Raw genomic sequence first — 16,634 nt, forward strand, 5'->3', positions numbered from 1 at the left:
CCTTAGCGAAAGGCTAAGACCCCCAGGATAGAAGGAGAGACTGCATTATTTCCCGTCAAGGGGGGCTACAACTAGAGAAAAAGAACCCACTCCTTGGAAGGCTGACGTTGCAGCTGGCCTCCTCAGGTGAAGAACAGAAGAGGACACTCACGCTGGTGTCATCCCCAATCTTACTCGATCACTCTTTCTTGGCGACCCCTCTTCCGCACCTACTCCCTGGCAGCTTCCACTCATCCCGAGGCGAGCGTGCAGGCCGGTCCGGAGCCGGGCTACGTGAGCTCTCCAATTCGAGACAGGAGGAAAGGCCAGGAACTACAAAGAACATACCTAGTGGTGTGTACAAATAGGAAGCCCCCCAAAGCGACTCCAGGGCGCTTCCGAGGTGCCAGTCCAGCTCCCACGACAGGCACAGACTCTTTAACTCCCCGCTTCCGCGCTTAGGCCAACCAGAGCACGGGCCTTGCGCGCGACTGGCCAATCGCGTCTCACCGCTGTCCGCGAACCAGCCAATCGCATCGAGGCCGCGTAGTAAATTCGAATGACAACTCCCCGCTTCGCATTCCTCCCGGAGTAACTAGGCTCCAAATTCAAATCAACGCAGCCTCGCGCTGGAGAGGCGAGCCAGGGGCGGAGCCTGCCCGGCGTGAGCTGGGGACGCGCAGTGTGATTGCCCAGGAGAAAGGAAGGCGCTCCACTTCCGGGTCAGGCCCTTCGCTCGCCCCCCCTAGGCCTTCGCCATGGCGAGTAGCAGCGGCGCCGGGGCGGCGGCGGCGAATCTGAATGCGGTGAGGGAAACCATGGACGGTGAGTTCCCGTATCGCCCCCTTTACCTTGCCTCGGTTCCTCAGAGCCCAGGCCCTCGGGCGGGGGTGGGCCCACAAGGACTTCTGATCCACCTCTTGCCTAGATCGGCATCTTTGGAGATCCTCCCAAGGGACCCGCCAGGGCTGCAGGGCTGATGGCCCCATCCTTTGAGAGTCGTCTCTTCGCTCCTGTGTAGTTCGTCGCGAGTATGTCGTTGCGGACCCACGTCAGCCCCGCGAGCGCTCCGCCCCTCCCGCGGCAAACCCCGTGCGCCGCGCACATCCCGCGCCCTCTCCCCGCTGTACGCCCACCTCCCCGCGTCCTTCCTCCAGCGCGCTCATTCCACGCCCCCGTCCCGCGCAGGGTCCCCGCGTCCCCCCTTTGGTATCGGCCTCGCGCTCCCCTCCACCCCGCGCCGCAGCCAGTGCCCTGGGCGCCTCGAAAGCGCCCCAGACTGCAGTCCCTTTGCGGACAGTGGCCTCGAGTGTTTGGTCACCGCCACGGCCTTTGTCTCTTGCACTTAAGCAGACGCGTTTCAAATAGCCGGTGGAGGAGCAAATTGTCCCTTCATCAAAATTGCCCAGTTTCGTCTTGGAGCAGGTGATGCTGGTGTCCGGGGGGCTGTGGGCGTATTTATCCGTTTCGGAGCTTGGAGCACGCGGGTAAGGCGTACCCGCAAGTAGTAGGGGAAAAAAAGCGTCTTGGAGTTATCCTCTCTCTTTGTCCTCTCTTATGCCGGCCCTGCCACTTTATACGCCTGGTGGTGGGCTTGGACAAGCTACTTAAACGTCTTTGAGCTCGCTTCTTTTTATTATGTAAAACACGTTTACTACCTCCCAGGGTTGTAAATATTTAAATAAGATAACCAGGTAAAAACGTCTCGAAGGTGACCATTAAAAGATACTTCTTGTGTTATTTTTGTGTATAAGACGTCATCCCACTTGCAGACGCTTTCGTTGTCCCCATTTTATTTGCATCCACCTCTATATGAGTGTTTGATAGATGGTAAACATTGGTGTTTGCACTTTCCAGGGGATACCCACATCGGCCTCTATCTCTGTCAAAACATGGAATTCTCACTAAGCAGTGTCAGCCTTCATGTCGTGTCTTTGTCTCCACCGTAGGCTCCACTTCCTTTTAGAGCCCCTCCTTATGGACTTGAATTAATTTATTTTTGGCTGTGTCCGGTCTTTCGTTGCAGCGCCCGGGCTTCTCTAGCTGTGGTTCACGGGCTCCAGAGCGCGCAGGCTCAGTAGTTGCCGTCCAGCATGTGGGATGTTAGTTCCCCAAACAGGGATCAAACCTGCGTTCCCTGCATTGCAAGACGGATTCTTAACCACTGGACCACCAGGGAAGTCCCCTTATGGGGACTTCTGATAAAGCTTCTGGCTTTTTCTGCCCTGGAAAAAAGCCTTTTCAAAGAATTATTTTTATTATTAGAGCCTTTGCGTCTAATATTTTACTTACCAAGTATCTGCTTTGCCCTTTTTATGAAAAATAGAATTTTGTTAATATCATATTCAGCCTGTTTTCCCATCCTTCTAGATGTATCACAGCTTATTAGTTTTATTTTGTAAGTGGATATAGGTACATAGAAACTATATGTGTACAACATTATTGTCTTTTATCTTTGCTTGGAAGCCAGTGTGGTTTCTGAACAGGAAGGAGCATGTATGCCGGGATTTCTAGTCAATTTTCTTATGTTAGCTGTGCATAGGTTCCTTAATTATACGGCCACGGGATTCCATTTGAATAGAAAACTCTCATTTTCTCTCTGGTGGAACTCCTGTTATAGAAATGAGAACTGATCATTTGTATTGGTTACATCATCAGGATTTTCACTGAGAGAACTTTGTGTAAAATGAAGATTATAGAGAGTGTAAGAACATGAAAAAGTGAAGAAAGACCAGGATTTTTTTTTTTTAAACCAACATTGACGGAGAGAATGTGAATTAAAGAACACTGCTTCTCTACATGCAGTTTGCCCACAAACCAGAAGGTAAAAAAGAAAGGCCCCAGGTTGGCAGTGGCTCACATCTGTTAAATGTGGCAGTTAGATCCTGTCGTGTCCATTGGAACTCCAGACTTACAGAAAATCACTGCTATCATGCCATAATTGGGTCCAAAGCAATCATTTCACATAAAAAAGTGAAGTTTAATTATTGCAAAGTTAATGAAAATATTTTCCATGCTGCCTGTAACTATTGAGGCACAGTGGGAAACATAGTGCACGTGCTATTAATAATTGACCATACACTGAACTGAAAAAGTCCTAAATGCAGTCATTTCATAAACCCACCTTCCTCCACTCTCGTTCTCAGACATAGAACTTTAAATTGCCCAAGGGACTGGGCTGACCTACTCAAAAACCATTATTATTTGAAATTCTGTTAATGTGGGGTTTCACCTGTATTCAAATCTATCTGTGAGAGCCAGTCAGAAGTGTTCAAAACTTTTTGGGTCTGACTGCCCTCCTTCAAGATCTAGTATATTTCTCCTCATCCTCTTCTACCTGCCTCCCATCAGTATTAGAGCCAGCTAAGTGATTTAATATTTTAATTGATGTCAGATGATTTGCAGGGGTTGTAGAATTCGGCTATGAATATTTGTAATTTTATTGTGAAATGAAAGGATTTTGATAAAGGTACTTTAGACAGGAGAGCGGTGGACTTTATTTATCTGCACAGATCACTCTGAAAGGAAGCTGATTGATCCTGGCCCTGATTTAGTATAGGGTCTATTGCATAAGGGCCTCCACTCTCTCTTAGATCCTCAACATTCTCTTCCTGCATTTTCTTTTTAAAATATCAGGCTCTTTCAATTACCTTTCTCCCTCCTCCAATGTACTTAATTGCCCCTTTTGCTTTTCAGCGTTTTGAAATTTTAGATACTCTGTTGATAGCTTCATACTAATTCTTATTTTCTTGAAGTTCTAGAGTTTTCCTTATGCCTCTAATTTTTTTACTACTAGTAATTACGTTTTTTGGCAACTGTGACTCAGATGTACCTCTTCCCTGCTAGAGGCTTCGATGTAATTGTTCCTCAGTATTTTCAGGGGAATTTGTTCCAGGACCCCACACACCCACCTAATACCATAGTCTGTGGATGCTCAAGTCCATCATATAAAATGGAAGAATATTTGAATATAACCTCCATACATCCTCTTGTATACTTTAAATCCTCTCTCAGTTATTTATAATTCCTAATGAATGTGAATGCTATGAAAACAGTTGCCTGCACATTCATGGCAAATTCAAGGTTTGCTTTTGGGAACTTTCTGGAATATTTTTCCCCAAATATTTTCAATCCACAGTTGCTTGAATGCAGTGTGGAACCCATGGATACGGAAGACCATCTGTTCTACTTTATGTAGCAGATAGTAAACTAGCAAAAGGAGTGAAGAGAGTCCACGGTGTACAGGGCAGTGTCAGTGAAGCAAATGTATAGCCCATGCTTCCACCATCAATCCCGTTGCTCATGTGAGACCTCCCCTTCCTCCGCCTCTTCACTAATCTTTTTCAATTCTTCACTTATCTTAGATTTGACCACTTGTCTTAAACTCTCCCATCCATGCTGCCCACCAGTCTTTTCTCCATAATTGCAATAACTTAGCTGGACTCCCTCTCCACACGTGTTCTACCCCCTTCCAGGATCCATTCTATGTTTTGCAGCCAAAATCTTTAAAAAATGAAAATCTCATCTTGTCACACTCCTGTTTTATGTCTTCTAATAGCCTCCCAAAGTTCTCAAACCTTTAATAGGGCCTTAGTAGATTTTCATGTCTGCCTCATCTTGTATTTTACACGTATTCAGCCCCCTTAATTACACAGCCTTCACATGAGCCTTTCAATCTGTGAATTTACCAAGGTCTCCCCAGCGTAAGACCTCGTGCAGAGTCTGTTTTCTTGGCTCCCAGTCTTTGCCCATCCTCCTGCCTCTGCATTAGTCAGGTTGATTTCTAGTCATCCTTGAAGTCTAAGCTTACTTGTAACTTCTTCAGACAAGTCTTTGCTAAGTTGTATCCTTCACAGCTAAGTAAGATGCCTTGTAATTTGTTTTGGAAGTATGCTGTCCTTTTCCGTCATTTTACTTGTCATAACTGGAATCAGTTGTTGTTTTAACGTATGGCTCTTTTAGACTGTACTGTCCATGAGAACTGGGACCATATCTGTTTTGTCCACAACTACATTTCCAGCAGTAGCATAGTAGGCACAAAATACATACAGGTACCAATTATACAGTAGACACTACAGAAATATTTATTGACTGATGACAGACAGTATGTGAAGTTAGGATGTAATGATCAAAGTGACTTTTAAAAGAAAGCTTAACGGAAGAAATACTAGTACTGAGATGGCCCTGAAAGACAACGTGGAGTTGTATGCAGGGAAGAGAAAAGCATGAACAAAGGCATGAAGTCAGGAGTAATAAAAATATAAATAAAGTATAAAATATTTATAAAAATATAAATAAAACTATAGCATTTATAGATGAGGGTCTACCGTCAGGAGAAAACTGGAGAGAGAGGAGAATTTGAGAGAGAACTGGAGAGATGATGACACAGTTGGAAGAGAGTCAGAATGTGGGTTGTAGTTGTCTGTTGCCCTGTAACAAACCACCCCAAACTCGGGGGCCTAAAACCACAACAGTTACTTTTCTCTCACAGTCCTGGGTGTTGCCCAAGCTCATCTAGATCAGGGGTCCCCAACCCCCGGGCCGTGGACCGCTCCCCGTCCGTGGCCTGTTAGGAACCGGGCCACACAGCAGGAGGGGAGCGGCGGGCGAGCAAGTGAAGCTCCGCCTGCTGCTCCCCATCGCTCGCTTTAACGCCTGACCATCCCCCCACCCCCCAGTGGAAAAATCGTCTTCCACAAAACCGGCCCCTGGTGCCAGAAAGGTTAGGTTCAGGACCGCTGCTCTAGGTGGTTCTCCCTGAGAGTGTCTTGTGCATTGCCATCAGACAATGCTGAGTCTGGAGTCATCTCAGAGCTTACTCACATACCTGCTGGTTGATGCTCCTGTTAGCTGGGCCCTAAGCAGGGGTTGCTGTCTGGAACATGTGGGTTTCTTCACACTTGGAGGCTGGTTCCAAGGAGGAGTGTCTCAAGAGAGAGCCTGGAGAGAGCTCTGTTGCCTTTTTAACCCAGCCTCTGAAGTCGTGCAGTGCCACTCTAGGGAATGCCATCTTCCATGAGCCCTGAGCTCTGTTTGCCGAGAATGCAAGGCCCTGACTGCTCTCTCCTCCTGCTGTTTCTCTGGTTGTGTTGACAGTGAGTAGCAATGAGGGATGAAGTAACATCTACCTCCAGATAAAAAGCAGACTTGCTGCGGGCTTATTGTAAAAGTTGGGATTCCCCAAGCTCAGTGTCCTTCAGCTGTGAATCTGGTCTGTCAATAATAATGTATTCCCTCACAAGGTCAGAGGAGAAAAGCTGCCTGGTCATTTCAGTGTTTGATGAAAAGTTATCAATAAGACTCAAATTTTTTTTTTCTGATTTTAAAGTCTTAGCCAAAGAACACTGTACATTTTTAACATGATAAAATATAGCTGCACGAAACCAGCACCATCCTTAACATTAATGTTATGTGCATTTTAAATAAAATTGAAAATACCTGCTTTCAGTACCTTTTTAAAATATTGATATGAAAATTTGCGAATAGCACAGGATAGGGGAAAAAAGACTATCAAAAAGGACATGAGGGCTTCCCTGGTGGCGCAGTGGTTGAGAGTCCGCCTGCCGATGTAGGGGACACAGGTTCGTGCCCTGGTCCGGGAAGATCCCACATGCCGCGGAGCGGCTGGGCCTGTGAGCCATGGCCGCTGAGCCTGCGCATCCGGAGCCTGTGCTCCGCAATGGGAGAGGCCACAACAGTGAGAGGCCCAAGTACCGCAAACAAACAAACAAACAAACAAAAAGGACATGAAACTGTTATTTGTAGGTCAAATGATTATCTGAGTAGCAAACAAAAGAGAATCAACAGAAAAACTGTTAGAAGCTTCATTAGATTTGTTAAGGTGGCTGGCTACAAAATAAAAATAAGTAATGTCCTAGAGTATTGGCACTAACCACTCAGAATATGCATGAGTGAGGTAGAAATCCATTTATGAAAACAATCCAAACAAAAAATTAAAGAAATTGATCATTCACTATCAAAATCAATGATGATTGAGCACTTGCTGCAACTTTCTGCTCCAAGCATATAAAAATGACAGGAAATAACATTGAAATAACAATGGTCAGCATAACCATGTTCAAAAACGAGAAAAGGAAGTCTCCATTGATTAGAAAGAGAGAGGTTCCCCCCAAAGAACGGAGCAGATGGGAACCATAGCAGGGGGTTGGGAATGAAACCGGCGGAAGGATGCTGCCCTGCCTGAGTGAAGCCGGAGGCCCAAATTGTGCCATCTGCCAGGCCAGGGATTGAGAAGCATCATCCATGTGTCTTGTGGGTCTGGAGTCAGGATGCTTCCAGAGAGCTGAAGCCAGTGTGAGACCACCCATCCAAGAACAGCCAAGGATGTCCAAGAAAAAGCTCCTGTGGAAGATGAGCTTTCCGCCAAAAGTCACAGAGCACCTAAGGTAGATGAAAAACAAAACTAAACAACTAACATGAAAATGAAAAAAAGGGGAAAGTGAGAGAAAGTAGTAGTAACAGCTGACCCTTTTATTGAGCACTGTCATATGCCAAACATATGTGCGTCCTTCAATCCTCACAGCCGTCCTATAAAGTAAGTACTATCGTTATCCCCATTTTCTAGAATAATGAAAGAAAGGCACAGAGCAGTTATCTTGCCTAGTAAGTAATGAAAGTGGAAAATGAACCCAGGTTGTCTGCCTCTGGAGAGCACACTCTTAACCACTCTCTTTTGCTGCTTGTTTCTGTGTGAAGCAGAAAACAGAAATCTCAAAAATGGCTAAAGATAAAAACATATAGCCTCCAGTAGGTAAAGGCAGAAACAACAGCCACAAAATAAGGAGTGGTTATAAATAAGCGTTTAGCTGTGAAACCAGAACATGTGATTATGGGGGGAAATTAGAAATCTTAAAATAGAGTTATTGAAATAAATTCAGCAGATAACATGAATAACAGCCTGAATACAACTGAAAAGCAAAGTATGTTGGAATATCAAAACTGAAGAAATGAAAACGGAAAGGGCTGTCAGCTTCCAGCCAAGATAGAGTAACAGGGACTGGATTTACCTTCCTACCTGAAACAACCAACAGAATCCCGGCAAGACATGCAGAACAATGGTTTTCAAGACACTGGACATCAGGCAAGGAAGGACAGTGATTCCTGAGAGGCAGGAGACAAACGAAGTGAGCCAGATAGCTGCCCCAGCTTCCTACCTTCAGAGTTTTCAGGCCACAGTGCAGTGGGGGGGAGGGGAGTAACTCAGGCAGAAGCCAGGGGGCACCCTGAGTTGAGCAGCAGCTTAGGGTCCAAGGAGACCAAGGCAGGTAGAGTTTTCAGGACAGAGTACCTGAGAGGAAAGATCCTGCGCCCAGAGAGAATTCTGGAGATCCGCAGAGGGGTCTCCCTCAAGTATTCAGCATAGCATTGATCACATGTGCAAGGAAAGTACCCAGAAAGCTGGGAAAAGAGCCATTTGAAAGGATTAAAGGGAGCAGTACATTATGCTCCACAGAACTGGGAATAGAGCCTGTGTCTACCAGCCAGAGTGGAAAACTTCATAATTCACAAGACATTGTGTGGTATTAATTAGCCCTATGCTAAATGGGACTCTGGTCCTGACTAATGAATCTTAGAGGATCCCAAAGGATCAAACTGTTTATAACCGTATCTCATTACAAAGCTTGAGAATATGTATAGAAATACAGAAATATCCAGCACCCACCAAGGTAAAATTCACAATGTCCGGCATCCAATCAAAAATTATTAGGTGTACAAAACAGAAGAATATGACCCATGATGAGGAGGAAATTTTAATCTGTTGAAACAGACCCACAGTTGACACAGATGTTAGGATTAGCAGATGAAGACATTAGAACGGTACTCCATGTGTTCAAAAAGTTAAGTAGAGGAATGGAAGATAAAGGTTTTTTAAAAGACTCAAATTGAACTAGAGATGAAAATGAATGTAAGGTATGAAAAAGTGGGAATGGCCCGTATCATGAACATCATGAATATTGTAAAAGTTTTCAGAAGGACTTAGACTTAAGTTAATGGATGGCTTAATGTTATTAACGTGTTCATTCATCCCAAAATAATGTGTTTTCATACAATTCAAATCAGAATCTAAATGGTATTTTACTGACTGAGCAGTTCCACTTCTAGGAATTTATTCTGATAAAATTAAGTTACTATGTGCAGATACTTATTACAATATTATTTTAATGGGGGAAACATGAGACCATCTAACAAAATAGCAGAGTGGTTAAGTAATGTATAATGTTTCCATAAAATGGAATGTAACATGACTAATTAAATTACATTGTAAAAGAATACTAAAAAGTGGACAAATGTTCAGAATAATCTTGATTATGATATATGAATATTAGATAGATATTAAATGAGTGGTAGAATGTAAACCAAGATGTAGAAAGCAGTTTTGTGGAGGGAGGATGTAAATTTATTTTTAAGTTTCTAGAGCTAGGTAAGGGGAAGACAATATTACATGCCAGTTTCCAAATCTAGGGATGCTATGCTAGTTCTCTGGTATTATGCAGTATTACATGAATTAAAAACAGAAGTATTAATGTGCATGTTTTAAAATATTATAAGATTTTGTTTTTAAAATTTTCTGTCTTTTTACAGTTCTGCTTGAGATTTCAAGAATTTTGAATACTGGATTAGATATGGAAACTCTGTCTATATGTGTACGACTCTGTGAGCAAGGAATTAACCCAGAAGCTTTATCATCAGTTATTAAGGAACTTCGCAAGGCCGCTGAAGCATTAAAGGTAGAGATTTGTATATTAACTCTCTAAGTAAAGATGCTTTTATTTAGAAAATGATTAATGATGAAGTTATGTGAAAGATTCTAAACATGATTAAGCTAGCATCTATCATCATCAGGAGAAATTCTGACGGCCAGGAGCTTTGTAGCATATGTTCAGATCACAAAATTTGCTGCTATCTGGACCATGTTGCATTTTCTTAGAAGTTTCCAGTTGTGTTTAGAATTCTCCTTGTATTGTGGGTAATAGTGTCTACCCCCAAAAAGATATGCTTAAGTCCACCACCTGTGACTATGACCTTATTTGGAAACAGTGTATCTGTAGGTATAATCAAATTGAGATGAAATCATAATGGATTAAAGACCAATGTTCTTATAAAGACAAGGGAAATTTGGACACATATATACAAAGCGCACACCATGTGAAGACACAGACACAAGGGAGAATGCCAGGTGATAACAGAGGCAGAGATTGGAGTGATGGCGTCTACAAGCCAAAGAAGGCCAAGGATTGTTGGCAGCCACCAGAAGCTAAGAGGCAAGGAAGGGTGCTCTGCTGGAGCCTTCAGAGAGAGAATGGCCGTGCTGACACCTTGATTTTGGACTTCTGCCTCCAGAACTATGAGAGAATACTTTTCTGTTGTTTTAAGCCACCCAGTTGGTGGTACTTTGTTATGGCAGCCCTAAAAATCTAATACAGATTCACTACTGGGGAGTGGGGTGCTGCTGTAAGAAATAGCTAAAAATGTGGAAGTGGCTTTGGAATTGGGTAATGGATAGAGTTGGCAAGTTTTAAGATGCATGATAGAAAAAGCGTAGATTGCCTTGAAGACACTGTTGTAGGTGACTGTAGGTGTTATAGGTGATTCTGGTGAGAGCTCAGAAAGAAGAGAGAAGAACTTCAGTCATCTCAGAGAATACATATATCACTATGAACAGAATCTTGCTAGAATATGAACATGAAAGGTGCTTCTGGTGAGGTCTCAGATGGAAATGAGGAACATTAGTTATTGGACACTGGAGGGGAAGGCCATCCTCGGTATAAAGAGCACTTGGCTGAATTATGTTCTGCTGTTGAAAGGAAAACAAAACTTGTAAGCAATAACTTGGATGTTTGCTGGGGAAATTTCCAAAGTATGGAGGCCCGTGTACCGCAAAAAAAAAAAAAGAGGGGAGAGTGGCTCAGAGGCCAGGAACTGCTGAGGCCAGTGGGCTGGACTGCCAACATGGACCCAGAGGACCACTGTTTTTCAAATTCACATTCACCACCTTTTTTTACTTTTTTTTTTTTTTTTTTGTGGTATGCGGACCTCTCACTGTTGTGGCCTCTCCCGTTGCGGAGCATAGGCTCCGCACGCGCAGGCTCAGCAGCCATGGCTCATGGGCCCAGCTGCTCTGTGGCATGTGGGATCTTCCCGGACCGGGGCACGAACCCGTGTCCCCTGCATCGGCAGGCAGACTCTCAACCACTGCGCCACCAGGGAAGCCCCACATTCACCACCTTTTAATTGCTGAGACTGGAAACAGGAAAAGCATTGTGTTCCCTCTCTTGCTTGCACACACTATGATTTTAAAATCTCACGATTTTTATTTCCATGTTTATGTAGCACTCACTCACCATGAATACTGAAACTTCAAGTCAGTCCCTCTTAAACCTTGTCCAAGGACAAAATGGCTTCTCTCTACCCTTCTTTCCTTTGAGGATGTAGGCGTATAAAACCTGTAGCTTACCCATCTCAGATTAAGTTACTCTCCAATAAGTTCCAATAATTTGGGTCATTGGTTTTGTGCTTTTTAAAACTTTTTCATTATTAAATCTGACACAAAAAGGTAAACAAGACACATTTACAGAGCAAAAATTTATCGTAAAGAGAATACCTATACAATTCTCATTGCCAGCACCCTAAAAGTTCCCTTATGCTCCCCCATCACTAACCTCTCTTTCCCACTACCCACTCAGTAACTACTGTCCTGATTTTTATGGTAGATACTTTCTTTTAACAATTTTACTGACTAAGCATGGATCTCTAAACACCAGTTTCATTTTGTAAAATTTTTGAACTTGATATAAATGGAATCTTGCAGCACAGTTCTTTTTTTAAGTGTAAAATTTATATAGATTTTAGTATATTCACAGAGTTGTACAGCCATCACAATTAATTGTAGAACATTTTAATCACCCCCAAAAGAAACCTTACACCCATTAGCAGTCATTCTCCATTCTCCCTTTCTCTCAGCCCCTAGGAAGCATTAATCCACTTTGTTTCTATGGCTTTGTCTATTCCACACATTTCATATAACTTGTGACCTTTTGTCTCTGGCTTCTCTCACTTAGCATAATGTTTTCAAGATCTGTCCATGTCATAGCATGTATCAGTACTTTATTTCTTTTTATTGTCAAATAATATTCCATTGTATGGATATACCACATTTTATCCATTCATCAGTTGATTGGCATTTGGGTTGTTCCCACTTTTTGGCTATTATGAACAATGCCAGCACAGTTTTTTTTAACTGGGTTATTTCGTTTGACATTATGTTTATGAGGTTCATTTCTGTTGAGTATAGCTGGAGTGCATTCCCTTTCACTGTAATAACCATGTTTCTTTGTACAAATATACTATAACTTATTTATCCTTCCTACTATGAATGGATATTAGGTTGCTTCCAGTCGGGAGCCATTACAAATGTGCTGCTGTTAGCTTAGTTCTCCATGTCTCCTGTTGCATGTATGTGAGCATTTCTGTTGGGTGGGTATCTAGAAGTAAAATTGCTGGATCATAGCTTATGTGTATCTTCCACTTGAAGAGGTAATGTCAAACTTTACTAAAGTAGTTGTATGAATTTATATCCCCACCAGCAGCATATGAATTTCCCTTGCTTCACATCTTTGCCAACACTTATTATTGTGAGTCTTTTTAATTTTAGTTGTTCTGGTAGATGTTTATGAATTTGTCATTTTATTGGCATTTCTCTGAGTACCAGTGAGATTGAATGCATTTTCACATGTTTTTTGGCCATTTTCTTTTGTGAGATATTTTTTCGTGTAGCTTGCCCATTTTCCTGGGTTGTCTGTCCTTTTCTTTGTGGGTAGTCTTTCTTTAAATATTTTTGAAATAAACCTTTTGTCAGATATACATGTAAGGTTTCTGATTTTTTTAATCAAAAATTTTAAATAATTATAAAAACTCTTCAGATTTTCTGTATTTTAACTCACAACTGTTGCTTTCATATGACAGAAGAATAACTGAATAATACAATAGGAATAGCTAATATTTATGAGTACTTTTCCTTTTGCCAAACAGTGCACTAAAGGCTTTCCTTGCATTGTTTCCTCTATAATCACAACAGGGATGTGTATTACAGCTAGTAGTAGTTTACCGCTAAGGAACCTGAAGCTATGGTGACTAACTTACTTCTCTCAGGACTTACAAGTGGTTGAGTTGGGAGTTGAACTCAGACCCTCTGACATCAGAGTTGTTAACTCTTAAGTTTCTACCTACAGTAAGTTCTAAAAAATATCTGAGCCTGCTATTTAAGAAAGGATGAAAATGGTGATTAGAACTGGGTCAGTGGACTATAGCCCGGGAACATTCCCTGGCTTAGTGTTGTCTCATAACCCTGCTGATAAAAATAAAGGGTATCATAGCCTTTCATCAGTACATTTCTGAAATTCCAGTGGAAGAGGATTTATTTAATATACATCTTCCACAACTATAAGAATTTTTGTTCACCTATGCTGGAGTTTGAAAGAGAGTAAGGAAGCAGCATAGGAAGAGATTTTTGTATGTAATGCAATTTGAATGCTACTGTTAGCCTAGCAATCAGTTCAAAAGGTAGTTCAAAGAATGTACTGCAAAAAGTGAAAACCAATGCATTATCCTGATAAAAGTTCTTTGGTATATGTGGGGGAGGAGTTGTTTGTTAATAACAGTGCAGTATTGACAAATTTATTTCCATGGTGTCTCTTCTTCCATGGTTTTATTATAATGAATCATACTTTCTTGTTCTAGGCTGCTGAAAATATGACAAGCTGACTTTCTGAAGAAATCCTGGTGAGATATGTCAAGCTCTGCAAGAGGATTGAAGATGGCATTGTAGTTAAGAATGTACAATGAAATCACTGCATGTAGCAATGTGGAAACATTGTCCTTTTTAAAAGAATTATAAAACCATAGCTTTATAAATCAGTGAAAGTGGCTTATGGAGAAAACTATCAGTTGTGTTTACACCACATCTTTTTTTTTTTTAACAGTTCTAATGCTTTGGCACTGCTGTGTTCATATTTATGTGTTCCTTATTTATAGCTCGGATAGCTTTAATTTTCTAAGCAGTCTGTCTATCAGATGTGCACATCTGCTGTGCCTGGTTGAAGTATAGTGGAACCCTTCAGTAGTAATGTAGTTATGACTTGTTGACATTTCCATTATAAACTTTAATTTTGAATTGTTTATGCAAAACAACTGTGGATTTATGTTGTATTAGGCTGGAAGTTGACAATTTCAGCTACCAGTTGTGGATTTTGACTTAGATTCATTATGCATATCAGAATCTTGTTTTTTATAAGAGCGTGGAAAAACATTTGTTGTAAACTGCTCTTTAACAAAGAATATTTAGTTTTTTAAAACATAAAGTTTGACTGGCAGTTAATATTGTGAAGCAGATCATATTTGTATTGATTGAAAAATGAAACTTAGAAACTTAGATTTTAAAAGTAATGACAGTGCTTAGTTTACTATTATTTATCATTTGAATCATTTAAATTTAGTGAGAATATTAATAGAGAATATTAATTCTTATTAATAAATAAATATTTTTCTTTCTAATTTTTATACTCTGTAAATCACGGCCTTAAAAATAATAATGCATAATGAAACAATTCCAACATGAAAAGTCTTTTTTACTTTTGTTACATAAAAATAATTTGAGTGCTTACTTAATATACCTTGAGTGGTTATCTAGTTAATCACTAAATAGATGGTGTCACTCAACAAATAATGTTAATTATTTTCTGAAGGAATAAAGGTTTCCAGTCATTAAACAAAAACCAAATAATCAAGGGTTCTGTATCAGGAATTCTAAATATGCCTTTCTAAGATCATTTTTATGTGTCATTATTTTTACCCTGAAAGTTTTAACTAATTGAAGTGATGGTTCAAAATAAATTTTAGAAAACTTAGGATAGCATGGATTCTGTTCCTATAACAGAATCTCAGTGGAATATTTTTCCCAAGACTAATACAAATTTAATCTGATTTTTTAAGACTTTGTTAGCTTCCATTTAAATGATAGTATAGGGTCTTCCCTGGAAATCCCGTCCAGTGGTTAAGACTCCACCTTCCAATGTAGGGGGTGCAAGTTTGATCTCTGGTCAGGGAACTAAGATCCCACATGCTGCAGGGTGCAGCCAAAATTTTTTTTAAAAACTGTTAGTACAAGCATATACTCTTTGGTAGCATTTTTTGTTCTTCAGGCAAACCAAAGTGATTTTAATAAGGCTTAATAATATTTAATGGCAACCTTCTGTTCTATTTTAAAAATCTAGTCTTTTGACCACTTTGACTTTTTAAATACATGACATCTTTACCAAGTGCACTGAAGGTCTATTATAGGGAGAACTGGTTGGGAGACAATAAAAGTTTTGATTGTAAGTCATTCATTTAATTAAAAAGCATTGCCAATACTGCATGTTGTTATTTATATACAATCAGAAAAAGGACATTCTTGTCAAGTTCCAAAATTTGTATATACTTTTAGGTCATAAGAGTTAATAGTTTTATTTATGACTTTGTAGATTATGTTATTTATGTGTGAAACAAAGCAGGAAAATATATTGAGAAGGAGTTAAGTTTATAGAGGACTTTCTTAATGTGTTACATTTCTTAAATGTAAACATATATTTCTAATGTGTACTTAAGTAATGTTTAAGGAAACCAAAGTAATGCATTGTTGTGAATGTTGGCAGTGTCAAAAATAAAACCATTTTGGTGGTATCGGCATGTACTTCTGATTTAAAATACGCTTCTATGAATTCAACTTGTGTTTCTATAGGTATTTGGTAAATATTTAGATGCTTATTTGTTATGTGTGATTGAAGACTGTTTAAAGGTAGGCTTTATAATTTACAATTTCAAATTAGTCTTGAGGTGGTAAAATGGAGTACTTTTCCCTGGTAATGAAAGCATGTAGCTATAACATTTCCCCGGGCTTGAAAACAAAGTTGGCCTTTCAAATACGTGAGATTATATTTTTCTATATTTCAAATAAGAACTTTACATAGTGGACATTATGAAATTTACATACATGTTTCAAACATGCTATATATTTTTAAACTTATATTTAAATTAATTAAAATTAAAAGTTTAGTTTCTCACACTAACCACATTTTTTATTGTAGTACAATATACACAACATAAATTTTTCCATTTTGACCATTGTAAATTATACAGTTCAGTGACATTAAGAACATTCACTTTAATACCTTCCTCAACAATAGAGCCAAAATCTTTTTAGACATGGTTTAAGTGACAGTTGGGATCTCTGTTAGGAAACTTTGGGGTGAATTGTGTTTCCCCAAATCTGTACGTTGAAACCCTAACCTCCATACTTCAGAGTGTGACGTATTTGGAGGTAGGGCCTTTAAAGAGGTGATTAAGTTAAAAATAGGTCTTTAGGGTGAGAACTAATCCAAGTTGACTACAACCCTTATAAGAACAGGAAATTTGGACACACAGAGAGACACAACGGGGGGTGCATGCGCCCAGAAGAAACCATGTGAGGACATATCAAGAAGACGGCCATCTACAACCCAAGGAAAGGGGCTTCAGAAGAAAACAAGCTGCCCAGGAACCTGGTCTGGGACTTCAGCCTCCAGAACTGTGAGAAAATAAATGTCTGTTGTTTAAGCCAC

At 40.6% G+C, this 16,634-nt stretch overlaps 2 protein-coding genes across 6 annotated transcripts in view; one reads left to right on the forward strand and one right to left on the reverse strand.

Annotated features, from left to right (window-relative positions):
- Positions 1-2,001, reverse strand: part of BORA (BORA aurora kinase A activator) — a 25,518-nt gene extending 23,517 nt beyond the window's left edge. Inside the window, exon 1 of one of the 5 annotated variants that reach the window (XM_027116090.1) lies at positions 831-2,001. In XM_027116090.1, the coding sequence (XP_026971891.1) occupies positions 831-968 (138 nt within the window). In that variant the 5' untranslated portion in view covers positions 969-2,001. The other 4 variants (XM_027116092.1, XM_027116091.1, XM_027116094.1 and 1 more) reach the window with 4 other exon arrangements.
- On the forward strand, positions 609-16,634 carry MZT1 (mitotic spindle organizing protein 1). The gene is made up of 3 exons (XM_027116095.1): positions 609-804; positions 9,583-9,728; positions 13,738-16,634. Exons 1-3 carry the CDS (start codon positions 738-740, stop codon positions 13,759-13,761), a joined length of 237 nt encoding a protein of 78 aa, XP_026971896.1. The 5' UTR covers positions 609-737; the 3' UTR covers positions 13,762-16,634.

This window comes from Aethalodelphis obliquidens, unplaced genomic scaffold (genome assembly GCF_003676395.1).
Source record: "Aethalodelphis obliquidens isolate GAN/ISIS:26980383/991018 unplaced genomic scaffold, ASM367639v1 scaffold15, whole genome shotgun sequence".
Taxonomy (NCBI): Eukaryota; Metazoa; Chordata; class Mammalia; order Artiodactyla; family Delphinidae; genus Aethalodelphis; species Aethalodelphis obliquidens.

Coding starts and splice junctions, on each gene's coding strand:
- MZT1 (XM_027116095.1), top strand. CDS start 738: ATGGCGAGTAGCAGCGGCGCCGGGGCGGCGGCGGCGAATCTGAATGCG. Junction 805..9,582: donor GGTGAGGGAAACCATGGACG/GTGAGTTCCCGT, acceptor GTCTTTTTACAG/TTCTGCTTGAGATTTCAAGA. Junction 9,729..13,737: donor AGGCCGCTGAAGCATTAAAG/GTAGAGATTTGT, acceptor TTCTTGTTCTAG/GCTGCTGAAAATATGACAAG.